Source organism: Cibotium barometz, chromosome 44, assembly GCF_041138505.1.
Source record: "Cibotium barometz isolate CiBa-2024 chromosome 44, ASM4113850v1, whole genome shotgun sequence".
Taxonomy (NCBI): domain Eukaryota; kingdom Viridiplantae; phylum Streptophyta; class Polypodiopsida; order Cyatheales; family Cibotiaceae; genus Cibotium; species Cibotium barometz.
In genome coordinates, this window is record NC_141089.1 from 26,866,100 (window position 1) to 26,890,626 (window position 24,527).

At 41.1% G+C, this 24,527-nt stretch overlaps 1 protein-coding gene across 10 annotated transcripts in view; it reads left to right on the plus strand.

Moving 5' to 3' along the window:
- The first annotated feature begins 8,106 nt into the window (after positions 1–8,106).
- Positions 8,107–24,527, plus strand: part of LOC147613136 (WAT1-related protein At4g19185-like) — a 70,683-nt gene continuing 54,262 nt past the window's right edge. For all 10 annotated transcript variants that reach the window (XR_015263365.1, XR_015263366.1, XR_015263367.1 and 7 more), the window contains exon 1: positions 8,107–8,462. Coding sequence is in view for 6 of the 10 variants with exons in the window: in XM_086782417.1 (XP_086638543.1) it covers positions 8,281–8,462 (182 nt within the window). In the remaining 4 variants the exon portion in view is untranslated. The remainder of the gene's footprint in view (positions 8,463–24,527) is intronic.

Consider the following 24,527-nt stretch of genomic DNA (forward strand, 5'->3'; position numbering starts at 1 on the left):
AGAACTAAGAGAGGAAATACACATAATGTTATCTTTACATAGGATTGATTCAAAGGAATACATTATCATAATAATATAAATTTTTATAAAGAACTAAGAGAGGAAATACACATAATGTTATCTTTACATAAAGTTGAATAAGTGACAAACGAAAGAGACAAATGGGCCATGTCGGTGTCTAGATGTATGGTAACTTGGTCTTACTAGATCCTTAGTAAACCCCTAGGCTCTAAATTAAAAAGTGACACTTTATTTGAGGTACTTAGGGTTTTGGATAACTTGACCTCACTAGCTTCTTGGTAAACTCTTGGGCCTTGTTGAGGAAATCAATACTTTATTTGGGGTGCTTAGGTAATCTTATTGATAGGAAACCTATATTTATAGGGATTCTTTGTTTTTGGGGAGTCCTAGACACAAGGTGGACACCTCTTAGCTCAAAAGTATTTGCAAAGCAAACATGCGGCTTGGTGCACATGGATGGTTGGTCCTTACCTAGACACAACGGATTGTGGGTAAAATGTAGAGTTAGATATAGGTACTGCAACTCACTTTTTTAGTTGTTTAACATGCAAGAAAATAATGTTTCTCTTTGCCTTTCTATGATTGGATTTGTATTTAGGTCATTCCAAATGAAAGAAATCAATGGATTTGTATTTAGGTCATTGTAAATGAAAGAAATCAATGGAAACCCTAGGTGAACTTTTCCCTTTTGATTGGTCTCTAGTGCAAATTATATCACCCCAAATAAAGGAAATGTGGAAACCCTAGTTTAAGGCTAGACATGGCCTCGCTTGATGTCTTGCATGGTCAGATTGAACAGGTTAGCTTTGGTTTAGAAGCTCAAGCTTCAATATGGATGATATGATCTCAAGCTTGGTTAATAAGCATGGGCATGATGATGATGGCTCCACTAGTAGTGATGGGTCATCTTGCCCTTTTGGTAGAATGTAGAAAAATTGATGACACAAATTTTATACTTTTTGATAGTTATCATTTGTGAACTTTCTCAAACTCTTCAATGAGTAAAAGAGAATATCAATAAATGAATGATGGAGTCTAGAATTTTTGGAAAAATTCACTTATACATTCTTAGTGTTTTTATCATTGATGTTATTAATAGTATGTAAACTTGAGAAGATAAGTGAACATAGCTTAGAAATTCTAGGTTATTAATAGTGTTCTACATGCATGTAGACTTGCAAAGATTAGTGAAAATGGAACAATTCTTTTAAGTTATGGTTCAATTACTACTAAGTGTGAATGCATAAAAGTTTTTGTGGAAGTATGAATGAACACAAATGTGAAAATATAAATCAAAAGATGTATTATGGTATGACTGTTATGATGAAAATAAATTAAAGATGTATATATGGAGAAAGAGTTATTGAAGTGAATGTTTATAAATGTAGACATCATATATAATAATTAAGTGAATGCTTATGAAAGTAGACATCATATAATAAATCAAAGATGTATATTTAGGGAAAGATTTCTTGAAGTGAATGTTTATAAAAGTAGACACCATATATAATCATTAAGTGAATGTTTATGTATGGGGGGTTCACTTAGAAATATGTAAGTATACCACATGAGTTCAAGATGAAGGGATTTTTTAATTCAAGATTTTTAGGTAAATTTACAGAAATACATTTACAAAAGGGATTTTTTAAATCAAATTTGTAAAAAAACCCGTAATTTCATAAAGAAAAAGAGGCCATTTTATTTATGAAATATTTACAAGTAAGGGGTTTTAAAATGCCCCTTGAACGCACGTGATACATAGGGTTTCTTAGTAGTGCACCCCCTTTATGAAAGTAGACATCATATATTCTAGTGAAAATATATATTATTTTAGTTATGTCACTTATATTTCAAAGCCTTTTATTGCTTGGTATTGCATTTAAACATGAATATAATTTTAACCTATATGAGGTATTAAGATGATGCACAATGACTATTGTTCATAAATGTTTCATCTCCAATTCATAGAAACGCTTTTGACATTTGTAAAAAATCCACAAAAGTGTCTCTAAAGTTGTATAGACCCATCACATTGGTGATTATGGTAACTAGAAAGTGTAAGTCATATCACAACATGGCATGTTTCAATGTCCTACTGGGTCTTTTTTTGTGTGTAATAGTGAGCTTGCACACAAAAAACCATGAATGTGTTTTTTGATACTTTACAAAAATAAAAACTTGTCTCACAAGATGAAGTAGAACCCTATATTTTTCAAATTCAATTATATTTAAAATATTTTTTTGACTTATTGTAGATTATCTTCTTTACACTTATAATACCTAATACTTCATGTTTTACTAGATATGATCATTATATAAAAGTGTTAAAAGGCCACTTGTATGGATTTTTCAAAATAAGAGTAGTGTTAATGAACTTTAGTTTGTATTTTTGTCTTCTTTTGAAGGGATGTAGATGGTGATTGCAAGTCAAAGTTTCAGTATATTAATTTCATACAATAAAAACACTACAAAAAGTGTAGGACACTCTTTTGGAACTTGTCTTTTTTAGAATTGAGTGATTGATGCCATATTCCAACGACACATGGGGGCTTATCCAACGACACATGGGGGCTTATCCAAAAACTTGGGGCGTGTTCCACGGATAGTGAAGTTGGAATGTTCCAAAAAGTTTTGAAACTGGGTGAAAACAAAAACGAGGCTTTTGTGGGGTTGTGTTCCTATGGTCCACGTGAAAAGTTTCGAAAGGGGGTAAAAAGACTTAGTTAGCAGTGCTTGAATTTTTTTTTCAACCAATAAAAATAAGGACAACTCTTAAATCTATCCGGTTTGTGTAGTTAAAATCTCTACTCTATGCCGGACTTATAACTAAAATATATGAGAAATCATTCTTTAAAATAAGGGCTACTTAAAATCTTAGCTAGTTTTTCTTAATTCTGGCCGATGCAGATACACTAGAATGCCGTTTTTTTTCAAGCAGTGGTAAGCATTGAGGGGCTATATGCTAGGATGGTATTGGTCACAACATGGAAAACATAAATGTGAGGTCACAATGTTGTGAGGAAGTTGCTAGTATATTCTAACTATTAAGGTTAAGAGGTGGGACCTGGAAAACACATCCTCCATGAATCCTTACACGTGTGGAAAACACATCCTCCATGAATCCTTACACGTGTGGTTCACAATGATGACCCTTAATAAATCCTCGCTTGCCATGGCCCAAATGCCTCCCTCTGCCCACTCCTGCAATTGGGTCCGATTTTGGCCGCCCTTTTTGCAACCCGAATCCTCATATGATAGTGCAAGATTCAGTGAAAGCCCACCTGGCCCTTGCCCTCGTTCAGCTCAACAATGGTGGCTACCATGTCATCACCAAACTGGTCCTATCTGTTGGCATCAATCAGTTGGTTTTCTCCATCCTCCGAGACCTCATTGCCCTGGCTGTCTTGGCCCCCTTGGCATACTTCAAAGAAAGGTAAGCATTCTGCTTTTAATTATCCAGTAAATCAATGCCACATATCTAATTAATGACTTGTTAATGTTTTATACATTCTTAGTGTTTTTATTATTAATGTTATTAATAGTATGTAAACTTGAGAAGATAAGTGAACATAGCTTAGAAATTCTAGGTTATTAATAGTGTTCTACATGTATGTAGACTTGCAAAGATTAGTGAAAATGGAACAATTCTTTTAAGTTATGGTTCAATTATCTCTACTAAGTGTGAATGCATAAAAGTTTTTGTGGAAGTATGAATGAACACAAATGTGAAAATATAAATCAAAAGATGTATTATGGTATGATTGTTATGATGAAAATAAATTAAAGATGTATATATGGAGAAAGAGTTATTGAAGTGAATGTTTATAAATGTAGACATCATATATAATAATTAAGTGAATGTTTATAAAAGTAGTTATCATATATAATAATTAAGTGAATGCTTATGAAAGTAGACATCATATAATAAATCAAAGATGTATATTTAGGGAAAGATTTCTTAGACACCATATATAATAATTAAGTGAATGTTTATGCCTGGGGGGTTCACTTAAAAATATGTAAGTATACCACATGAGTTCAAACGAAGGGGTTTTTTAATTCAAGATTTTAAGGTAAATTTACAGAAATACATTTACAAAAGGGGTTTTTTTAAATCAAATTTATAAAAAAACCTGTAATTTCATAAAGAAAAAGAGGCCATTTTATTTATGAAATATTTACAGGTAAGGGGTTTTTAAAATGCCCCTTGAACGCACGTGATACATAGGGTTTCTTAGTAGTGCACCCCCCTTGAGTGTTTATGAAAGTAGACATCATATATTCTAGTGAAAATATATATTATTCTAGTTATGTCACTTATATTTCAAAGCCTTTTATTGCTTGGTATTGCATTTAAACATGACAATGAGAAATGATATTTTTATCCATGTATGACTACATTTGTTCATTCCAATAAGTAAGCTATATATAATTTTAACCTATATGAGGTTGACTATTGTTCATAAATGTTTAATCTCCAATTCATAGTAACGCTTTTGACATTTGTAAAAAATCCACAAAAGTGTCTCTAAAGTTGTATAGACCCATCATATTGGTGATTATGGTAACTAGAAAGTGTAAGTCATATCACAACATGGCATGTTTCAATGGTCTTTTTTTGTGTGTTAGTGAGCTTGCACACAAAAAACCATGAATGTGTTTTTTGATACTTTACAAAAATAAAAACTTGTCTCACAAGATGAAGTAGAACCCTATATTTTTCAAATTCAATTATATTTAAAATATTTTTTTGACTTATTGTAGATTATCTTCTTTACACTTATAATACCTAATACTTCATGTTTTACTAGATATGATCATTATATAAAAGTGTCAAAAGGCCACTTGTATGGATTTTTCAAAATAAGAGCAGTGTTAATGAACTTTAGTTTGTATTTTTGTCTTCTTTTGAAGGGATGTAGATGGTGATTGCAAGTCAAAGTTTCAGTATATTAATTTTATACAATAAAAACACTACAAAAAGTGTAGGACACTCTTTTGGAACTTGTCTTTTTTAGAATTGAGTGATTGATGCCATATTCCAACGACACATGGGGGCTTATCCAACGACACATGGGGGCTTATCCAAAAACTTGGGGCGTGTTCCACGGATAGTGAAGTTGGAATGTTCCAAAAAGTTTTGAAACTGGGTGAAAACAAAAACGAGGCTTTTGTGGGGTTGTGTTCCTATGGTCCATGTGAAAAGTTTCGAAAGGGGGTAAAAAGACTTAGTTAGCAGTGCTTGAATTTTTTTTTCAACCAATAAAAATAAGGACAACTCTTAAATCTATCCGGTTTGTGTAGTTAAAATCTCTACTCTATGCCGGACTTATAACTAAAATATATGAGAAATCATTCTTTAAAATAAGGGCTACTTAAAATCTTAGCTAGTTTTTCTTAATTCTGGCCGATGCAGATACACTAGAATGCCGTTTTTTTTCAAGCAGTGGTAAGCATTGAGGGGCTATATGCTAGGATGGTATTGGTCACAACATGGAAAACATAAATGTGAGGTCACAATGTTGTGAGGAAGTTGCTAGTATATTCTAACTATTAAGGTTAAGAGGTGGGACCTGGAAAACACATCCTCCATGAATCCTTACACGTGTGGAAAACACATCCTCCATGAATCCTTACACGTGTGGTTCACAATGATGACCCTTAATAAATCCTCGCTTGCCATGGCCCAAATGCCTCCCTCTGCCCACTCCTGCAATTGGGTCCGATTTTGGCCGCCCTTTTTGCAACCCGAATCCTCATATGATAGTGCAAGATTCAGTGAAAGCCCACCTGGCCCTTGCCCTCGTTCAGCTCAACAATGGTGGCTACCATGTCATCACCAAACTGGTCCTATCTGTTGGCATCAATCAGTTGGTTTTCTCCATCCTCCGAGACCTCATTGCCCTGGCTGTCTTGGCCCCCTTGGCATACTTCAAAGAAAGGTAAGCATTCTGCTTTTAATTATCCAGTAAATCAATGCCACATATCTAATTAATGACTTGTTAATGTTTTATACATTCTTAGTGTTTTTATTATTAATGTTATTAATAGTATGTAAACTTGAGAAGATAAGTGAACATAGCTTAGAAATTCTAGGTTATTAATAGTGTTCTACATGTATGTAGACTTGCAAAGATTAGTGAAAATGGAACAATTCTTTTAAGTTATGGTTCAATTATCTCTACTAAGTGTGAATGCATAAAAGTTTTTGTGGAAGTATGAATGAACACAAATGTGAAAATATAAATCAAAAGATGTATTATGGTATGATTGTTATGATGAAAATAAATTAAAGATGTATATATGGAGAAAGAGTTATTGAAGTGAATGTTTATAAATGTAGACATCATATATAATAATTAAGTGAATGTTTATAAAAGTAGTTATCATATATAATAATTAAGTGAATGCTTATGAAAGTAGACATCATATAATAAATCAAAGATGTATATTTAGGGAAAGATTTCTTAGACACCATATATAATAATTAAGTGAATGTTTATGCCTGGGGGGTTCACTTAAAAATATGTAAGTATACCACATGAGTTCAAACGAAGGGGTTTTTTAATTCAAGATTTTAAGGTAAATTTACAGAAATACATTTACAAAAGGGGTTTTTTTAAATCAAATTTATAAAAAAACCTGTAATTTCATAAAGAAAAAGAGGCCATTTTATTTATGAAATATTTACAGGTAAGGGGTTTTTAAAATGCCCCTTGAACGCACGTGATACATAGGGTTTCTTAGTAGTGCACCCCCCTTGAGTGTTTATGAAAGTAGACATCATATATTCTAGTGAAAATATATATTATTCTAGTTATGTCACTTATATTTCAAAGCCTTTTATTGCTTGGTATTGCATTTAAACATGACAATGAGAAATGATATTTTTATCCATGTATGACTACATTTGTTCATTCCAATAAGTAAGCTATATATAATTTTAACCTATATGAGGTTGACTATTGTTCATAAATGTTTAATCTCCAATTCATAGTAACGCTTTTGACATTTGTAAAAAATCCACAAAAGTGTCTCTAAAGTTGTATAGACCCATCATATTGGTGATTATGGTAACTAGAAAGTGTAAGTCATATCACAACATGGCATGTTTCAATGGTCTTTTTTTGTGTGTTAGTGAGCTTGCACACAAAAAACCATGAATGTGTTTTTTGATACTTTACAAAAATAAAAACTTGTCTCACAAGATGAAGTAGAACCCTATATTTTTCAAATTCAATTATATTTAAAATATTTTTTTGACTTATTGTAGATTATCTTCTTTACACTTATAATACCTAATACTTCATGTTTTACTAGATATGATCATTATATAAAAGTGTCAAAAGGCCACTTGTATGGATTTTTCAAAATAAGAGCAGTGTTAATGAACTTTAGTTTGTATTTTTGTCTTCTTTTGAAGGGATGTAGATGGTGATTGCAAGTCAAAGTTTCAGTATATTAATTTTATACAATAAAAACACTACAAAAAGTGTAGGACACTCTTTTGGAACTTGTCTTTTTTAGAATTGAGTGATTGATGCCATATTCCAACAACACATGGGGGCTTATCCAAAAACTTGGGGCGTGCTTCCACGGATAGTGAAGTTGGAATCTAGTTCCAAAAAGTTTTGAAACTGGGTGAAAACAAAAACGAGGCTTTTGTGGGGTTGTGTTCCCATGGTCCACTGGAAAAGTTTCGAAAGGGGGTAAAAAGACTTAGTTAGCAGTGCTTGAATTTTTTTTTTCAACCAATAAAAATAAGGACAACTCTTAAATCTATCCGGTTTGTGTAGTTAAAATCTCTACTCTATGCCGGACTTATAACTAAAATATATGAGAAATCATTCTTTAAAATAAGGGCTACTTAAAATCTTAGCCAGTTTTTCTTAATTCTGGCCGATACAAATACACTAGAATGCCGTTTTTTTTCAAGCACTGGTAAGCATCGAGGGGCTATATGCTAGGATGGTATTGGTGACAATATGGAAAACATAAATGTGAAAATAAAGGAGGTCACAATCTTGTGAGGAAGTTGCTAGTACATTCTAACTATGAAGGTTAAGAGGTGGGACCTGGAAAACACATCCTCCATGAATCCTTACACGTGTGGAAAACACATCCTCCATGAATGATTGAATCCTTACACGTGTGGTTCACAATGATGACCCATAATAAATCCTCTCTCGCCATGGCCCAAATGCCTCCCTCTGCCCACTCCTGCAATTGGGTCCGATTTTGGCCGCCCTTTTTGCTCATATGGCAGTGCAAGATTCAGTGAAAGCCCACCTGGCCCTTGCCCTCGTTCAGCTCAACAATGGCGGCTACCATGTCATCACCAAACTGGCCCTATCTGTTGGCATCAATCAGTTGGTTTTCTCCATCCTCCGAGACCTCATTGCCCTGGCTGTCTTGGCCCCCTTGGCATACTTCAAAGAAAGGTAAGCATTCTGCTTTTAATTATCCAGTAAATCAATGCCACATATTTAATTAATGACTTGTTAATGTTTTATTCATGGGGTTATTCCATTATGTAAAAAAAAAAAAAATGAATGGCGAGAGTGTCATGTACCTATATTAGTGATAGGCAACATCACATCCAGAGGGTTTTGAACTCGGGCACCAGTTGAACCCCTTACTACACGGCTGCTGGATAGGTTTGATCAAGTTTAATCCTCTCTGGATAGTGATGGGGTTCAATTGGCCTTGTATGAAATATCCATTAGTGATAGTCCTCATGGATATGCCAGTGTATGAGTGATAGAATTCAACTGTCATGTAGTAGGATGTCAGTATCATAGAATAGTGGTGAAATGCATAGGGCTATGTTTTTTTTTTTGGGGGGTTTTTTTTTGGGTTTTTTTTTTGTACTGGGTTCAAATCTGCCCTAGTAGCATCTAAATGCATAGGGCTGAGTTGATTCAGTCCAGATTGTATAAGTGATGGGGTTAAATCAAGCTGATCCTCAATGTTTTTTCAAAGGTATAGGGTTTCAGACATTCATTCCCCTTTGGATCAGTTGTTATGCCCAGTTACCATGTAGCATGGCTTTGGTCTTGTAGACATACCTTTATACATTTTGTGAACTGCACAGACGTGAAGGTCCATCATGCAAGAGCTACAGCCTACCCCCTGCGCGAACCCCCCCCCCTCCCGGCCGCCCTCGCCTAGTCGCCCCCCTTCCCTGTGCAGTCTCAGCGCCCCTGCCTGCCCCGTCGCCAGCATCTGCCGTGCGCCCTCGCTGCCCTCCTTCAAGCCTGCTGCCTCTCCCGCATGCCTGCCCTTGGGCTCTTGTTTGCTGCCCTCACTTTCCGCCTCCAGCTGTTTGTTGCCTCCCGCATCTGTTGGCCTCTGCACCCCAGCCCTGATTATTCCCATCACCCCCCATCATGTCTCAAGGCTTGGCACCAGCCCCCCCTTTTTGGTGACCGTGACCTGATCCCGAGCGATGGTGGAGTGACTTGAGACAACCTTCAATAGTCATAGTGATTTGGGCTCAACATTGCACTCTAATGCTCCATCTAAGACATGTTTGCTGCCATAGTCTTAGAGGCTAGTAAGCGTGGTTCAAAGGCGAGTGAGCTTGGCACAAAAGGCCTCAAAGGCTCAACAAGCATGACTCAGAGGCTTAACAAGCATAGATGCGTAGAGACTGAGAGGTCTAAGGAATAGGTGCCAAAAGAGCTTGACCACTTGTGACTTTCACTTACATTGATTTCTCAAAAAGTCAAACCCGGTGTGGGACCTATACATGGATAAATTGAAATAGTGGAGCCTTTTATAACATAAGGCAATACAAAAACATAAAAGTGACATACATGACGAACACTTATTACAAATCTTTTTCGGGGGACGACCCGGGCAGGTGACCCATGACACTTACTTACGTAGAAACATAGAGATTTATGGGAGATTAAATCCCCCCAGGCCCCCTCGAACAGATGTTCATGATAAATCTTCTTCCGGCGGCATTGCCAGGCAATCAAGACCTGGGCATCATTTTAGGCTCTGAGGCTAGTGCAGGGAACTTAGAATCGCACAAATTGAGAGATGTGCGGAAGAAATCCAAAGTTTTTGTAGCTCCAATTTGATGTAGAGAGCAAAGCCCCAAATTTTTACGTGTGCAAGAGATCCAATTTGGTGTTTTTCTCCATATTTGAGAAATATCCCCAAATTCTAAATGCTGTAGTGGCTTCAATGTCGATGCACCCAAAAATAAAAAAAGCCCTAATTTTATATGGATTGGGAAGCTTTAAAGTGGTGCAGAAAGCTGATTTTTCATGGAAAACGTTAATCTATGTAGCAGCAACGTCTTGAATTAGACGATTTTTACCGTATATTTGAAAATCCCCAATTTTTTCTGACATGGAACTCTGCAAATATGGGTGCTGATGACAGATGGCTCTAGAGCAGCTCAGGATGGCGTGCTGTGGGCACGTGTGGTATAGCCGATGCGTGGGTGACTGATGACACAGGCAACGGATAGTAGAGAAGCGGTGAGCGGTCATGGAAGTTGGTGGCGAGGCGGTGGTCACAGGGGCGGCAACGTGCGTACATAAAGCAGAGTGGCATTGCAATTCGTCGGCATCATCATTATTGGCGAAAGAGGATAGCAATGCACAGTCCGATCAGAGGAACCCTAAAAAACAACCCTTTAACACAGCCCGCTCTGATACCATTTGAAGGACGAGGTAGGTTAGGGGTACACTGACAGCTATGGCGGGTGCATAGTTGTCGGGTACGAAACGAAGGTACCGGTACGGGACTTTTAAATTTTGAAAAATAAGTTTGATTGAGGTACGGTCCACTTTAAAAAACACTTGAAAAATAGATATTTGTATCCTTTTGGCCAAACTTTCAGACTTGGCACCATACCCTCCTTTACTTTTTCAGTACCTGAAACAAATCATGGCACCATACTCTCCTTTACTATTCATACTTTCAGACTGGGAGTGGGGGCCATACTTTCAGACTTGGCACCATACCCTCCTTTATTTTTCATACTTTTAGATTCGGGACCTCATGCTTTTCCCTTCCTGTGGAGTCTAGACCTCATTGCCAAAGAGAGAGAGGGAGGGAGAGCCTAGGCAGTAGGCCCTAGAGAGCTTGAGACACAGATGGGGCCCAAGTGACGTGAGAGAGAGAGAGAGAGAGAGAGAGAGAGAGAGAGCCTAGGTAGTAGATATAGAGAGCTTGAGAGGGGGGGGGGGGGAAGAGCCTAGGTAGTAGGCCCTAGAGAGCTTGAGAGAGGAAAGAGGGTTAAAAAATGTCTTTTTTGATCGTACCGTACCGGTCAGGTACGAAACGACATGAAACTATACGAACCGGTACGAAATGCTGCAACGAAACTGTCATGGAAAAAAAACGTCCCGGACCTCGTACTGCACCTCCGTTTCGTTTCGTATTGGTTTTTACGTCCCTGTGGTGTGGTACATGTCCCGTAGACAACTATGGGTGGGTGGAACTCCATGGTAGAGAGAGAGAGAGAGAGAGAGAGAGAGAGAGAGAGAGAGAGAGAGAGATGAAATGAAATGAAATGTTATATTAACGTCTTCAAAAGGCCAAAGTGACCTATGAGATTAAAGTTACAACCATGTGACATCTGATACACTGTCTGGAAAAGAAAAGAAAGAACTGAAGGTAAGTATCTAGCCCTACAATACATCAGTAGTAGGGAGCATCCGGAAGTAGCAACTAGGGAGAGTGGGAAGCTAATGCTACTAGTCAAAATGGGCTACCTGAGTACATGGATACATGAATACATGAATATGGGGGAGTACAAAAGTGACAGTGAGTACAACAATATATGGCTGGAGTGGTAATGAGAGAGAGAGAGAGAGAGAGAGTAATATGTAACAATACTTAAGAAAGAAAGAAAGATATATTAACATCTCCTAAAGGCCGAAATGGCCCATGAGACCGAAACAAGGTACAATTGATGATGATGATGTCTCATCATAGATTCATAACAAATCTGAAAGAAAGAATGAAAATAGTAACATCCTAAGAGAGCTAAGAGAGAGTATATCTGCAAGACTCAATACTCTGTTGATTTGATATATTGAAGCTTACACCAAGTACATGCTTTTATAGGATGAACGCCTTACCTTCCTAACACTCTACTCATGGGGCAATGACACTCGGCTAATCCAATGACATCACTGCTTACACACAGACAAACACTTAAGTGGCTATAAGCGGTTGTTCACACACATACTCACTAACTTATACAAGTGAGTGTTCACACGCATATAAAAGGGATGTTCACAAGGGGTACACGTAGATGATGGATACACAGAGACTCTGAAATACCCAACATGGAGGTGCTTCTCTTTGTCTTTCTTAGTAGATGATGGATACACACACAAACATAAACAGGGGTACACGTAGATGATGGATACATACACAGAGACTCCGAAATACCCAACATGGAGGTGCTTCTCTTCGTCTTTCTTCACATCTCGATGGCAATTTCCCTCCCCCCTCCTACAGATACCTTCACTGTGGCATGTGGAGTCCAGAGTACGCCTACTCCCGGGCCCGGCGGGAGTGGTTCCACATGGAGGGCAAGGTTTGAGGCCATCTGGCAAGGCTCTGTTGTAGGACGGATTGTGATTACTCACCATCCAAATCCACGCCCAAGACTCTCAGAGTGGAGGGTAGTTCCGCCGATGGTTCCACCTCCCCCCTCTGCCTCCCACCGCTCTTAGATATTGTGGGGATTGTATTGTTAATCCTGCATATTGTGTACTAATTACTACTTAAGTACTTAACAAGAGACTTCAGGAGAACACTTGAGAGAAGGTTGAATTGAATGAATTAAACTGATTACAATAGGTCTCTTATATAGGAGATGAAGAGACACATTTGAAGAGGCATGTCCTTTGACGAAAGGACATGACCATAGACGAAAGGATACAACTTTAGGCTAAGGGATGTGTCTATTTGATGTAGAGGCACAACCATTCATCAAGGGATACAACCTTTGTCGAAGGGAGGTGGCTATTCGATGAAGAGGTATATCCTTTGGCGAAGAGTCGCAACCAGTCGAGGGCAGGGGTTCCCTTGGCTGGTTACTCTTTGCATCTGCAAAACAGGAATCAGCAATGAAGAGAGAATCTGATACATACATACGTCACAATCGTGACATTCCCTCCCATTTAAAATAAAACCCATGTGTCAAATGATAGACATCCGTTTGTCGAAGAACTCGTGAAGAAGATTAGGGTACTGCTGCATGTCTTCATCTGTTTGCCAAGTGGAATCAGACTCATCCAAATCCATCCACTTCACAAGAAATTCTGTTATCAACTTTCTTCTTGTTTCCTTCTGTCATACGTCAAGAATTACTTCTGGAACAAGGATAATATGGTCATCTTCAATTTGTGGTACATATGAAGATAAGTTTGGAACAGGCGAATCTCCTTGAACATATTGTTTGAGCCAAGAAATGTGAAAAGTCAGATGAACCTTCCTCCATGAAGGTGGAAGTTCCAACTTGTAACTGACAACTGAATTTTTCTTAAGAATCTTGAAAGGTCCATAGAAGTGAGGTCGCAACTTTGGAAAAACCGACTTCACTGTTTTGTAGCGGTGAGGTGCCACATACAACAGGACCAAATCTCCTCCTTGAAAATCTGCATGTTGACGATGCTTATTGGACTGTTTTTGATATTTTTGTTGCACATGGACCAATTTATCTCGAACTTGCACAAGCACATCTTGCATGTCCTGAACCAACTGATCTGCCACAACGCCACTTTGTGTTGTAAAACAAAGTTTGTAGGCACAAGAGGAGTATGCCCATATGCTGCTTGAAATGGAGTAAATCCAATTGCTGAATGATGGGAATTATTATAAGCAAATTCCATGAGTGGCAAATAATCTTCCCATGATGCCAAACGGGCTTGAATATAATGTTGAATCATTTCTTCCAAAATTTGATTGACTCTTTCAGTCTGTCCATCTGTTTTAGGATGATAGGCTGAACTGAACAACAAATTTGTGCCAAGAGATTTGAACAAAGACGTCCAAAAATGTCCAGTGAACTTTGGATCTCTGTCACAGATGATGGTCTTCGGCAAACCATGCAATTTGAAGACATGTTGCACGAACAATGACGCCACATCTGGGGCTGAAGCAGCTTTCTTGCAAGGAATGAAATGCGCCATTTTGGAAAATCGATCAACTACCACAAGAATTTGAGCATTGCCTTTGGATGAACGAAGCAAAGTGGTGATAAAATCCATACTGATACTTTCCCATCTCTCATTGGGAACTGGCAAAGGTTGAAGTAAACCTTGAGGAAGTTGTCGAGAGGCTTTCATTATCTGACACGAATGACAAGCTTTGACAAATTTGATAACATCTTGCTGCATCTGCTGAGGCCAGAAGTATGTGGCAGACAAAAGCCGATATGTCTTGTTGATACCAGGATGAGCAGCATAAGGAACTTCATGATGCTCTTGAATGAGTGAAGCATTGTGAGGTACACAAATGCGATCAGAAAAGAACAGCAATTCATCTCTGCAGGGCTGGGATTAGAAGATTTGAGAGCACGGAACGTATCTCCAAAATCTCTATTAGTCAAATACTCATTTTTGAAACAAGCAGGGATTTCCATTTGCACATCTGTGATGGCAAAATTAGTGGCTCGAGGCATGTGGCTCAAAGCATCTGCAACCACATTCTGAAGACCTGGAACATACTGGATAGTCATGTGGAAATCAGCCAAGAATTCAACTCATCGGCCTGTCGAGAGTTCATTACAGGTTGAGTGAAAATGTATGTCAGAGATTGATGATCTGTACGTACAATTGAATCTGCTCCAAGAAGATAGTCTCCAAGTCCGATAAGCATGCACGATTGCCAAAAACTCCTTATCATACACAGGATACCTGCTTTGAATGGCTGAAAACTTCCTGCAGTCAAAAGCAATGACACGATCATTCTGCATCAAAACTCCACCAGAAGCACGATCTGAGCCATCTGTCATTACTTCAAAGGGCTGGGTGGGATCTGCAATGGCCAAGACCGGGGTTGTCGTCAAGGCATGCTTGAGATCATTGAAGGATTGCTCAACTTCAGAAGACCACTGAAGTTTGTCCAGCTTTGTCAATTCTGTTAAAGGGGCAGCAATCTCTGAAAACCTATGCACCTTGTTGTGATAGAAGTTAGCAAGTCCCAAGAAAGATTGAACGTGTGAAATGGTGAGAGGCAAAGGCCAATCCACAATCGCCTGAATCTTCTTAGGATCTACTGCAATCCCATTAGCAGAAATGATGTGACCAAGATATTCCACATGGTTCTTGAAAACTTCGCTCTTATTCTTGTTGATGTACAACACATTGGTGCGTAGTACTTCAAACACAATCTGTAAATGCTCTTTGTGATCGACCATAGATCGGCTAAAAACCAGAATATCATCGAGAGAAGTCGGTGGTCGTGCCGGAACGCAATCTAACCATCCAAGGATGCCTCCACGCTAGGATACCGTGTGTGTGGACAATCCGAATCTGATACCAATGTGATATGCAGCGGAAGTCTTTGTATTGGAAGATCCTGTCACACAAATGCTCACACCGTCTTTTGCATCCTGAGTTTCGTGAGTTTAGCAATCCACTTTAATACTTCAAACTTTAAAGAGATATGAGAACTGTACACCAGATTGGGTCCCAAATTACCCACTGAAGGGCCCCCTATCCCGATAACAAGATAATATTTGCTTTATTACTTTAGAGAGAATGACTGTGGACTGTAGATAAGCCAAACGCAAGATCTCGGAGGATCGGAAGCCTGGCTGAATTGTACGCGGCTGTAGAAACACCTCAATGAACTGATCGCGAGCCTATGCACTTGTTACCAATTGGCCAACCATTTGGTCCATCTCCAGATTTGTGTCTCGTTCACTTGAGGCTAGGTTGGTGTCTCATGTGAAGGGGCCAGTATTTTTTGCATAACATGGACGGGAGCCAGACTGGTGCCACCCGTGTGTTAGCAGGATGGTGTCGTATGGACGAGAGCTAGACTGGTGCCACCCGTGTATGACCTGGACTGTGTTCTATCCATAGGATTGTCACGCCATGGAAGACCCAGTATTTGTGCCGTGTTTTGCCTATGGGATTGTCACTCCATAGGGAGGCTCGTGCCTGGATCTGTGTCTTACCTATGGGACTGTCACTCCATAGGAAGACCGGGATTTATGTTTTCTGTCGTGCCATCATTGCGCCCGACAGAAATGTTTAGTACTTGTTCCATGAACGGGAGATATGTCCATGATACTGTTTGCACATGCATTCATGTTTTCACATGACTTGTATTCTTGTGTTTGCGTGTTTGACGTGCCACTTACTGAGCGGGGACGCCTGCCAGTGAGTCGTGAAGTTTGCTTTGTCTTCTGACGAGTTTTATTGCGTGTGAACAGGTGGTAAGTGTATTGCATTTGTTTATTTCTTAGCATTCTTTTTAACCTTTGTTTTTTATAAGGTTGCAGTTTCACACTCATTAATGAGTGGGCACCCTTCCCAATATTTCATGGTACTTTTGGAAGGGTGGGCACCCACGTTTGGGTCGTGAGAAAGGGAACCCCTCGTGTGTGGGGGTGGGTGCATGGCCACCTACCCACTCCCCACCTTGGAACCTTTGAAACTGGCCGCCTCCATGCAAGCAAGGTGGGCCGGCCAGCTGTTGGATGTGTGCCCTCTCCAACGCTTACATATAGGCGACCGCTTCATCCAGCTATGCGTATGCGACTGTGCGGGCGACCGTTTCATCCGGCTATCCACAGACGGCTGTGCAGGCGACCTCTTCATCCTGTCCTACAGTCGGCTGTCTTCTTGCCCTGCAGGTGACCGTGGTGCAGGACCTTGCTCCTCTCCACCCAGCAGGCGGCTGCGCCCAGACCTCGCTCCTCTCTGGCTAGCAGGTGGCTGCGCCCAGACACCACCCTTTTGACCCAGCAGGCGGCTGCGCCCAGACCTCGCTCCTCTCTGGCTAGCAGGTGGCTGCGCCCAGACACCACCCTTTTGACCCAGTAGGCGGCTGCGCACAGACCTCGCTCCTCTCTGGCCAGCAGGTGGCTGCGCCCAGACGCCACCCTTTCCACCCAGCAGGTGGCTGCGCCCAGACGCCACCCTCTCCACCTAGCAGGCATAAGCACAGGACTCCCCTCTCTTGCCAGCAGGTGGCTGTGCCCAGGTGTCCTTCTCTAGCCCCTATGCAGCTGCACTTAGGCGTAATAGAGACTTCTCCTTTCATACGTGCGTGCCTACCACTTCTGAAGGCCATATCCATTATTTTGCAAGGTAAGTGGATTGAGATTTAAGCAAAGGTCTTTGATGTAAATCTTATAAGGAATACTCTCTACTGCTAACACCCATTCGGTGCCGGGTAGTCCAAGCTTCTGGAGAACCACGGTCCATGGGTGCCGAGATTGGGAGAGCCATGCGTTAGTACGGGAGCGCCTGTTTTTGCGTGGTCCTGGAACACCAAAGGGCCCCCCGCGCGGATTCGAGTGAAGGCACAGGACGTAGAGATTAGACTTCTTCAAGTGGATCGCTCTCCTTCGAACGTCTACTTCAAGTCTCTTGTTTGGTAACTGTTTTTATCTCAGTTGTACATGGACATCATCTGGTTCATTGAACCCATGGAGCATTGTATCTCTTAAATACTCCCAATAATATATCATATATTGAGGGGGGGGGGGTCGGCCCGTTCCGGCCCTAGTGCTGGTGTCCATTGATCAACATTTCATTCCATTTCAGTTTTCAGTTGATATTGAGTTGTTCATTTATATTGTGAAATTTAAGTTGTGCTATTACGCGTGTGGGTGTCCGACGGAGTCTATTCCCACTTGACGGGATCGGTTTCAGCACTCTTCCCAAGGGCATGAGGAAGGGCTGCAGAGGCTGAGAAAAGAAGGCGGTGGACTGTTCTAAGCTATGTTAGAATGCTGTAAATGCTTATGAATGATAGAATACCTTTACCAGATGACTGGTGTATGCCTAGATGATGCACTGAATGCTGGATACTGATGTAGACTGATGAATCAAGGCTGAAACTGCTGGGAATCTGCAAACGCAGGTTTGTAGGGCTGAATACTGGTGTAGGACTGATGCTGGACTGAAACGCAGACTGTAGGGCTGCTGTGGGACTGTAAACGCAGGGCTGGGCTGCTGTAGAACTGTAAACGCAGGGCTGTAGAGGACTGAACACAGGCCGGCTGGGTTATATGCAGAAAATGCAGATGTGTTTGCTGATTTGGGCCTGTGGCGTGCTGTATGGCGGCGCCTATGGCTGTAGGGGCTGCTGAACTGCTGCGTTGGAGAACCAGGGCTGGCTGAAGCAAAACTCAAGTATTGCAAGGGCTGGATGAGACTAGTCTAGGGCTGAAGGCAAGGGTAGGGCTGAAGGCAAGGGTACTCCTAGGGCTGAGGAGGAAAGCTCTTAGCACACTGAAGACTGAATGGGAAACTAAGCCCTATGCAAGCCTATTTATACTAGATAGGTGTTGGTCAAGTTGGTTGGTCATAATTTAATAAACTTTATGTTTATAAATGACATTAAATGCTAAATAAATACCATAAAATATGGGAAAAATACCAGATAAATCCTAGTAAATTCCCTAAGGCTTTTGGGATGTTCTAAATGATGCACAAGCATATGAATGCATATTATGCAGGATGCAGAGTGCTTTCTGATGCAAACCCTAAGGCTTCTACTGACTCTACATGCATGAATGATTCTCTCCAAGTGGGTTAAGGGACTTGACTGACTGACTGACCTGCTAAGGCTGAGGAATGACCTACGTAGCTCATGCCTGACTTATCCTGGATTGAGGATGTACAATGGGGTCATGGCGTACGACAATTATTATCCTACTGGGTTCTAATAATGTACAAATGTTGCACTGCTGATGATGAGCCATCTTGTCACCATGCACTGAGTGCAGAGTGCATGTGACAAGATGCCACCATGAATAGCAAGGAACTTTGCTTGGCCACGAATTCCTACACAAGTGTGTAGTGAACTCCAAGAATAGATGATGAGCTGTTGGACACACCGCGCCCATAATCCCCAAGAGTGGACGGAACACATCACGTCCCAAAAGCCTCGAACAATGAACTTGGAACAGATCCAGTTCATAATCTCTGTTGTACCAAAGACTGGAAGCACATGGGAGGAAACTGCATGTGTACTAGAGAAGTACACCATCTGCATTCTCCTAAGCCGGAAGCACCCTTGGAGCCCTAGAAGTGGTACTCTGTATCACTATCCTGTATTGCGTCGTTGCCTTTTCTCCGAGATGAAGCCTTGCCCTTGGTCTTGTCCTTCTTCTTGGACAAACAATCTTTGGATAGATGGCCTCTTTTTCCACAAGTAAAGCAGCGACTTCGACCTTTCTTCTGAACTGAGGAAAGTGCCTGGTCAGAACTGTTGACACCTTCAACTTGCCTTGTGAGATGAGAATGGACTCCTCCAAAATTAGGGAGCTAAGATCATCAAAATCCAATTGAGTGGGTGTGACCTGGCACCGCAAAGATCGAGAAATCACATCATAGTCCGGAGGAAGCTTGGTGAGGATAAGAGTAGCCAGCTTTGAGAAGAGGACAAAGCAGCACCCATAGCCAGTAACTGGTCATGGATAACCTTGGCCTTCATGAGAAAAGACTGCATGGAATTGTTTTCTGGGAATAACAAACTGTAGAGCTGCCCCTGCAAGGTAACTGCCCTCATCGATGAATCTTGTGCAAAGAGATCCTCCAAAAAGTGACCATACGTGATAAGCACTGGTGAGAGTTTGCACGGCCGGTGAGACCTCCTCTGTGATGGTCCACACAAGCATAAAATGCGCCTTCGAGTCCCGATTCTCCCAGTCTTGTAATTCCACAGCAAATTCATCCTCCTGATCCCGAGTCCACCTCCTAGAGTTTTGAGGACGCTCGGGCTTCCTTTTAGTGCCCTGAACAATGTCCCACAAACCCTTGTGGATGAACCAGATCCGCGTCTGAAGCTTCCAATGACTACAGTTGGGTCCTTTCAACTTGTCATCCTTGTTCGTACAAGGGGGAGCCATATCCACAGCAGCAAAGAACAAATCTCAGCTCTCAAACACTTCTCTCAAGTGCTTTCCAATGAAGCGAGGCACTAGGAACAATCAGCCCCCTCTCAAACTTGAGAGAGAAAGAGGTTGGACAGCAGCAGAACAGTCCAAGATCCACCGGGAACCTCCTACCGGAAGGGCATGGACTCGTGGGGAAGAAGACAATGTAGGGCCACTTGTCTGGCAGCACTAAATGCAAAGAACTCACCAAGAACAGATGCCGGTGCACAAAACACAGCCACAACTCCACCTTTTGCCTCTGTAGAAGAAAATGCAGCCAAGTAAACTGGTCGGATTGCCTCTGTAGGAGAAAACGCAGCCACCAAAACTGGCCGGCAGCAAACAGCAGGCTGGCTGGACCTGAAAATGCAGCAAAGTTGGGAAACACAGCGACTTGTTGTCATGGATTTGCAGCCAGGGGAGATATGGAGAAAAACGCATAGGAAAGGAGGGAAAGGTGGGCAGATTTGCAAAGTTTGGAGCAGCCTGGACCTAAGCGTATGATATCATGAAGGTGAAGGAGATAGCATAGGTGGAAGCTGTCACCAGCCTGGACATTTCCCAGTCTGAAAGGGGTCTGGTGGACTCCAGGATGTTTAAATATTTGGAAAGTACAAGCTTTCGGAATGGGGGATTATCCTAGAATACGAAGGACCACACTCCTAAAATTTAGGAGAGTTGCTATTTTTGGCCTGACTCCGATGGAAATTCTGTTCGCGTCATTACATCTGGAATTGAGTAGATACCAAGAGTTGGCAAAGTGCCTATGACAGAATGTCTACTAGTTGGGATATTTTTAGAGCTAAAGATTATGGGAGAATCCATCGCTTAGATTGGGACATGTGGCAAGAAAGTGGATCAAAGTGAGACAAGTGGCCTGACACTTGTTAGAAAATGGATCAAAATGAGACAAGTGGCCTCACACTTGTCACTTCAGCTATTGTGTGGCTCTCCACTTGTCATTGTAGCCTTCTCTTGCCATTTTAGCTCATGGGAGGCCCAAATCTATAAATTGGAGCCCTCTCTCTTCATTAATAGAGGCTCTCTTGCTGCACACTAGCCTCTACCACCGTTGAAGGTTTCTCTAATGATGGCTACTCTCTTTCTCTCTCTCTTGAAGGTTGCCCATGAAGAATACCGGCTGTTGGGGACTTTTTTGGAGGCTTCCATCACGAAGAAATACTGAAGGCAAGGGTATTCAATCATTTATTATGATTTCTAGCCATTGTATGTGTTGTACCAGCATTTGTACTTGTTGTACTTGCTGTATCAGCCACCGTATTGGCTGTACTAGCCACCGTACTTGCTGTACCAGCCATCGTACCGCCTGTATCAGCCAATGTACTTGCTGTACTTGCTGTACTAGCCACTATACTTGCTGTACCAGCCATTGTACCTGCTGTACCAGCATTTGTACTTACTGTACCTGTTGTAGCAACCACTGTATCGGCTGTACCAACCATTGTACGTGTTGTACCGGCTGAATGGAGAGTTGTACTTGCTGTACCAGCTCTATTGCATGAAGAACCGTGGTTTTTGGGAAAGAATCAGTACCCACACGGAGGTATATGGATTATATTGTTGGCTCGGCATTTCTACAGCCTATGTTCCGGCTCAGTTGCCTTGTGTTGGGCTGTGTTATGGCATTTGTATATGGATAATCCGGCATCTCCCGTGGGGAGAGCAAGGCCCTCAAAGCTTGTACATGATATTATTCTCCTTGGGTAATAAAATACTCCAAGGGGGGGGTCGGCCCATTCCGGCCTCTATGTGGTGTCACATGTGCAAGATCCATTTTCAGCATTTGTGGATGTTTTGTCCAGCTTTATATTTTATGCAAAGTGATGATGGATATGTGTTAAGGCTGTGGCCATGTTTAAATGTTTTAATATGCATTGATGGTATCAACAAGTGTGTCAAAGGCCCTAGTCCCTCGGGCACCGCCGCCGCGAGTTACATTGGTATCAGAGCATAGGCTTTCTTGGAAGCGGAGGCTTCCTTCTATCAATAAGGAAGAGAAAAGATCTCAAGTGGGAACCACACTTACCATCATTGCTATTAAGCATGGTTAGCCGCTTCATAGCTTATGAAGCAAGAGCATGAGCAGTAGACAGCTTGTTGATCTAAGGGTTTATGAATTCACAAAATTTATCTTGGAAGTATGGAGTTGGCTTTATGTGCACACGTTTAGCACTCTTTCCATATGGATATTGTGGATTATATTATCAAGCTTACAGGCAAGCTATATGGAGATATATCTCGGGATATCTTAAGGATATGGTGAGGAGATATTTCTTTTGGCTTCATGACCAACTTGGCAAAGAACAGCTAAGTATACTTTGAGTTTCCAAAGTTGGTGCTTTTGCTATTTACTATGAAGTGTTTTTGATGTTCACTAACCCTTGTATAGCTATGCAAGAAGAAAGATGTTGTTGTTTGCCTTGAGATGGTTTCAGGGAAACATTGTTTATGGCTCCCTTTAATGGGATGAATTCTTTTCATGGCTCCCTTTATTGGGATAGATTATATCTATGGAGATTTTTTTCTTGGACGAGATTTATATAGATATTGGGCTTCACAAGCAAATTCTATGGACGAATCTGTCCGAGTTTATAGAGAAGCAATCTTTGGATATCTCATGGATATGATGCTTTTATGGATAAAGTCCACCTCTACTCCAAGGTGTGCGGTTAGCATGGAGTATGTGGTAAGAGTTATGGTATACAAGGATTATGGTATACAGGTCTATGGATTCCTGGACTTCTTTTCTAGGAATTTGGATCCATCCTCAGGTTTATGGATTATGTTTATGGCTCCCTTTTACTGGGATGGATTATTCTTTTTGGCTCCCTTTATTTGGGATACATTGGACTTATGGAACTCATGATTCACATACCCTGTGTAGTGTTCTCTTGTCCTACGTGCTCTCTTGAAGATTATTTCTACCATGTGAGGGTGGAACAATAGAGAGCAGATGGAAGGGAACATAGGCACTTCAAAGGGTAGTGACAAGCACAACATACCCTGTGTAGTGTTCTCTTGTCCTACGTGCTCTCTTGAAGATTGTTTCTACCATGTGTGGGTGGAACAATAGAGAGCAGATGGAAGGGAACATGGACACTTGAGAGGGTAGTGTGAGCTGGTGGCCGAAACGCCTATAAACTATGTGTAGCAGAAATGCGTATGGAACACCAAGTTATCTATGCCTGCGAGTGATTGTTTTCAGGACTCCTTGTTTAGCCGCCCTGTGCCGTATTTCTCTTGTCCTAAGTGCTCTTCAAGATGTTGCTACCTTGCTTGGTAGAACATAGAGCCAATGGTAGAGAATATGGGCACTGAAGTCGGGCCGGGCGTCAAGGCAGCTCCTTGGTGATCTACATCGACATACCATTGTTTTCTAAATGCTGAATTTCATATGCATTAGCATGGAGGATTTGGCAATGGATGCCCGTGAAGCTATGTATTGAATTTCTCCAATAGTAATACAATTTACTCAAGGGAGGGGTCGGCCGTTTTGGCTCATTGTGTGTCTCTTGTAAGCCCACCTCTCATCCAAGGTGTGTGGTGAGAGTACCAACACGGAGTGCAAGTGGTAAAGTGGACATGATGGGACTTATGTCTATGCCAAGGGTCATGTGGACCGATGTCTTGTTGGCAGGAGACTTATTTTGTCTCGCCCATTTACTTGGGACATGGATTATGATATCTGGACTTATGGGACTGATTTGTCTCGCTCATTTACTTGGGACATGGATTATGATATCTGGACTTATGGGACTGATTTGTCTCGTCCATTTCTTTGGGACATGGATTCTTCAATTATATTGGATTTTTTGAGACTGTCTCGTCTCACCCAATCGATGGGACGTGATTATATCTTGAATATATGGCTTGAAGCTTAAAGTTGCGGACAACTTTTAAGAAGTTGGGGAGGATGTCACCAGCCTGGACATTTCCCAGTCTGAAAGGGGTCTGGTGGACTCCAGGATGTTTAAATATTTGGAAAGTACAAGCTTTGGGAATGGGGGATTATCCTAGAATACGAAGGACCACACTCCTAAAATTTAGGAGAGTTGCTATTTTTGGCCTGACTCCGATGGAAATTCTGTTCGCGTCATTACATCTGGAATTGAGCAGATACCAAGAGTTGGCAAAGTGCCTATGACAGAATGTCTACTAGTTGGGATATTTTTAGAGCTAAAGATTATGGGAGAATCCATCGCTTAGATTGGGACATGTGGCAAGAAAGTGGATCAAAGTGAGACAAGTGGCCTGACACTTGTTAGAAAATGGATCAAAATGAGACAAGTGGCCTCACACTTGTCACTTCAGCTATTGTGTGGCTCTCCACTTGTCATTGTAGCCTTCTCTTGCCATTTTAGCTCATGGGAGGCCCAAATCTATA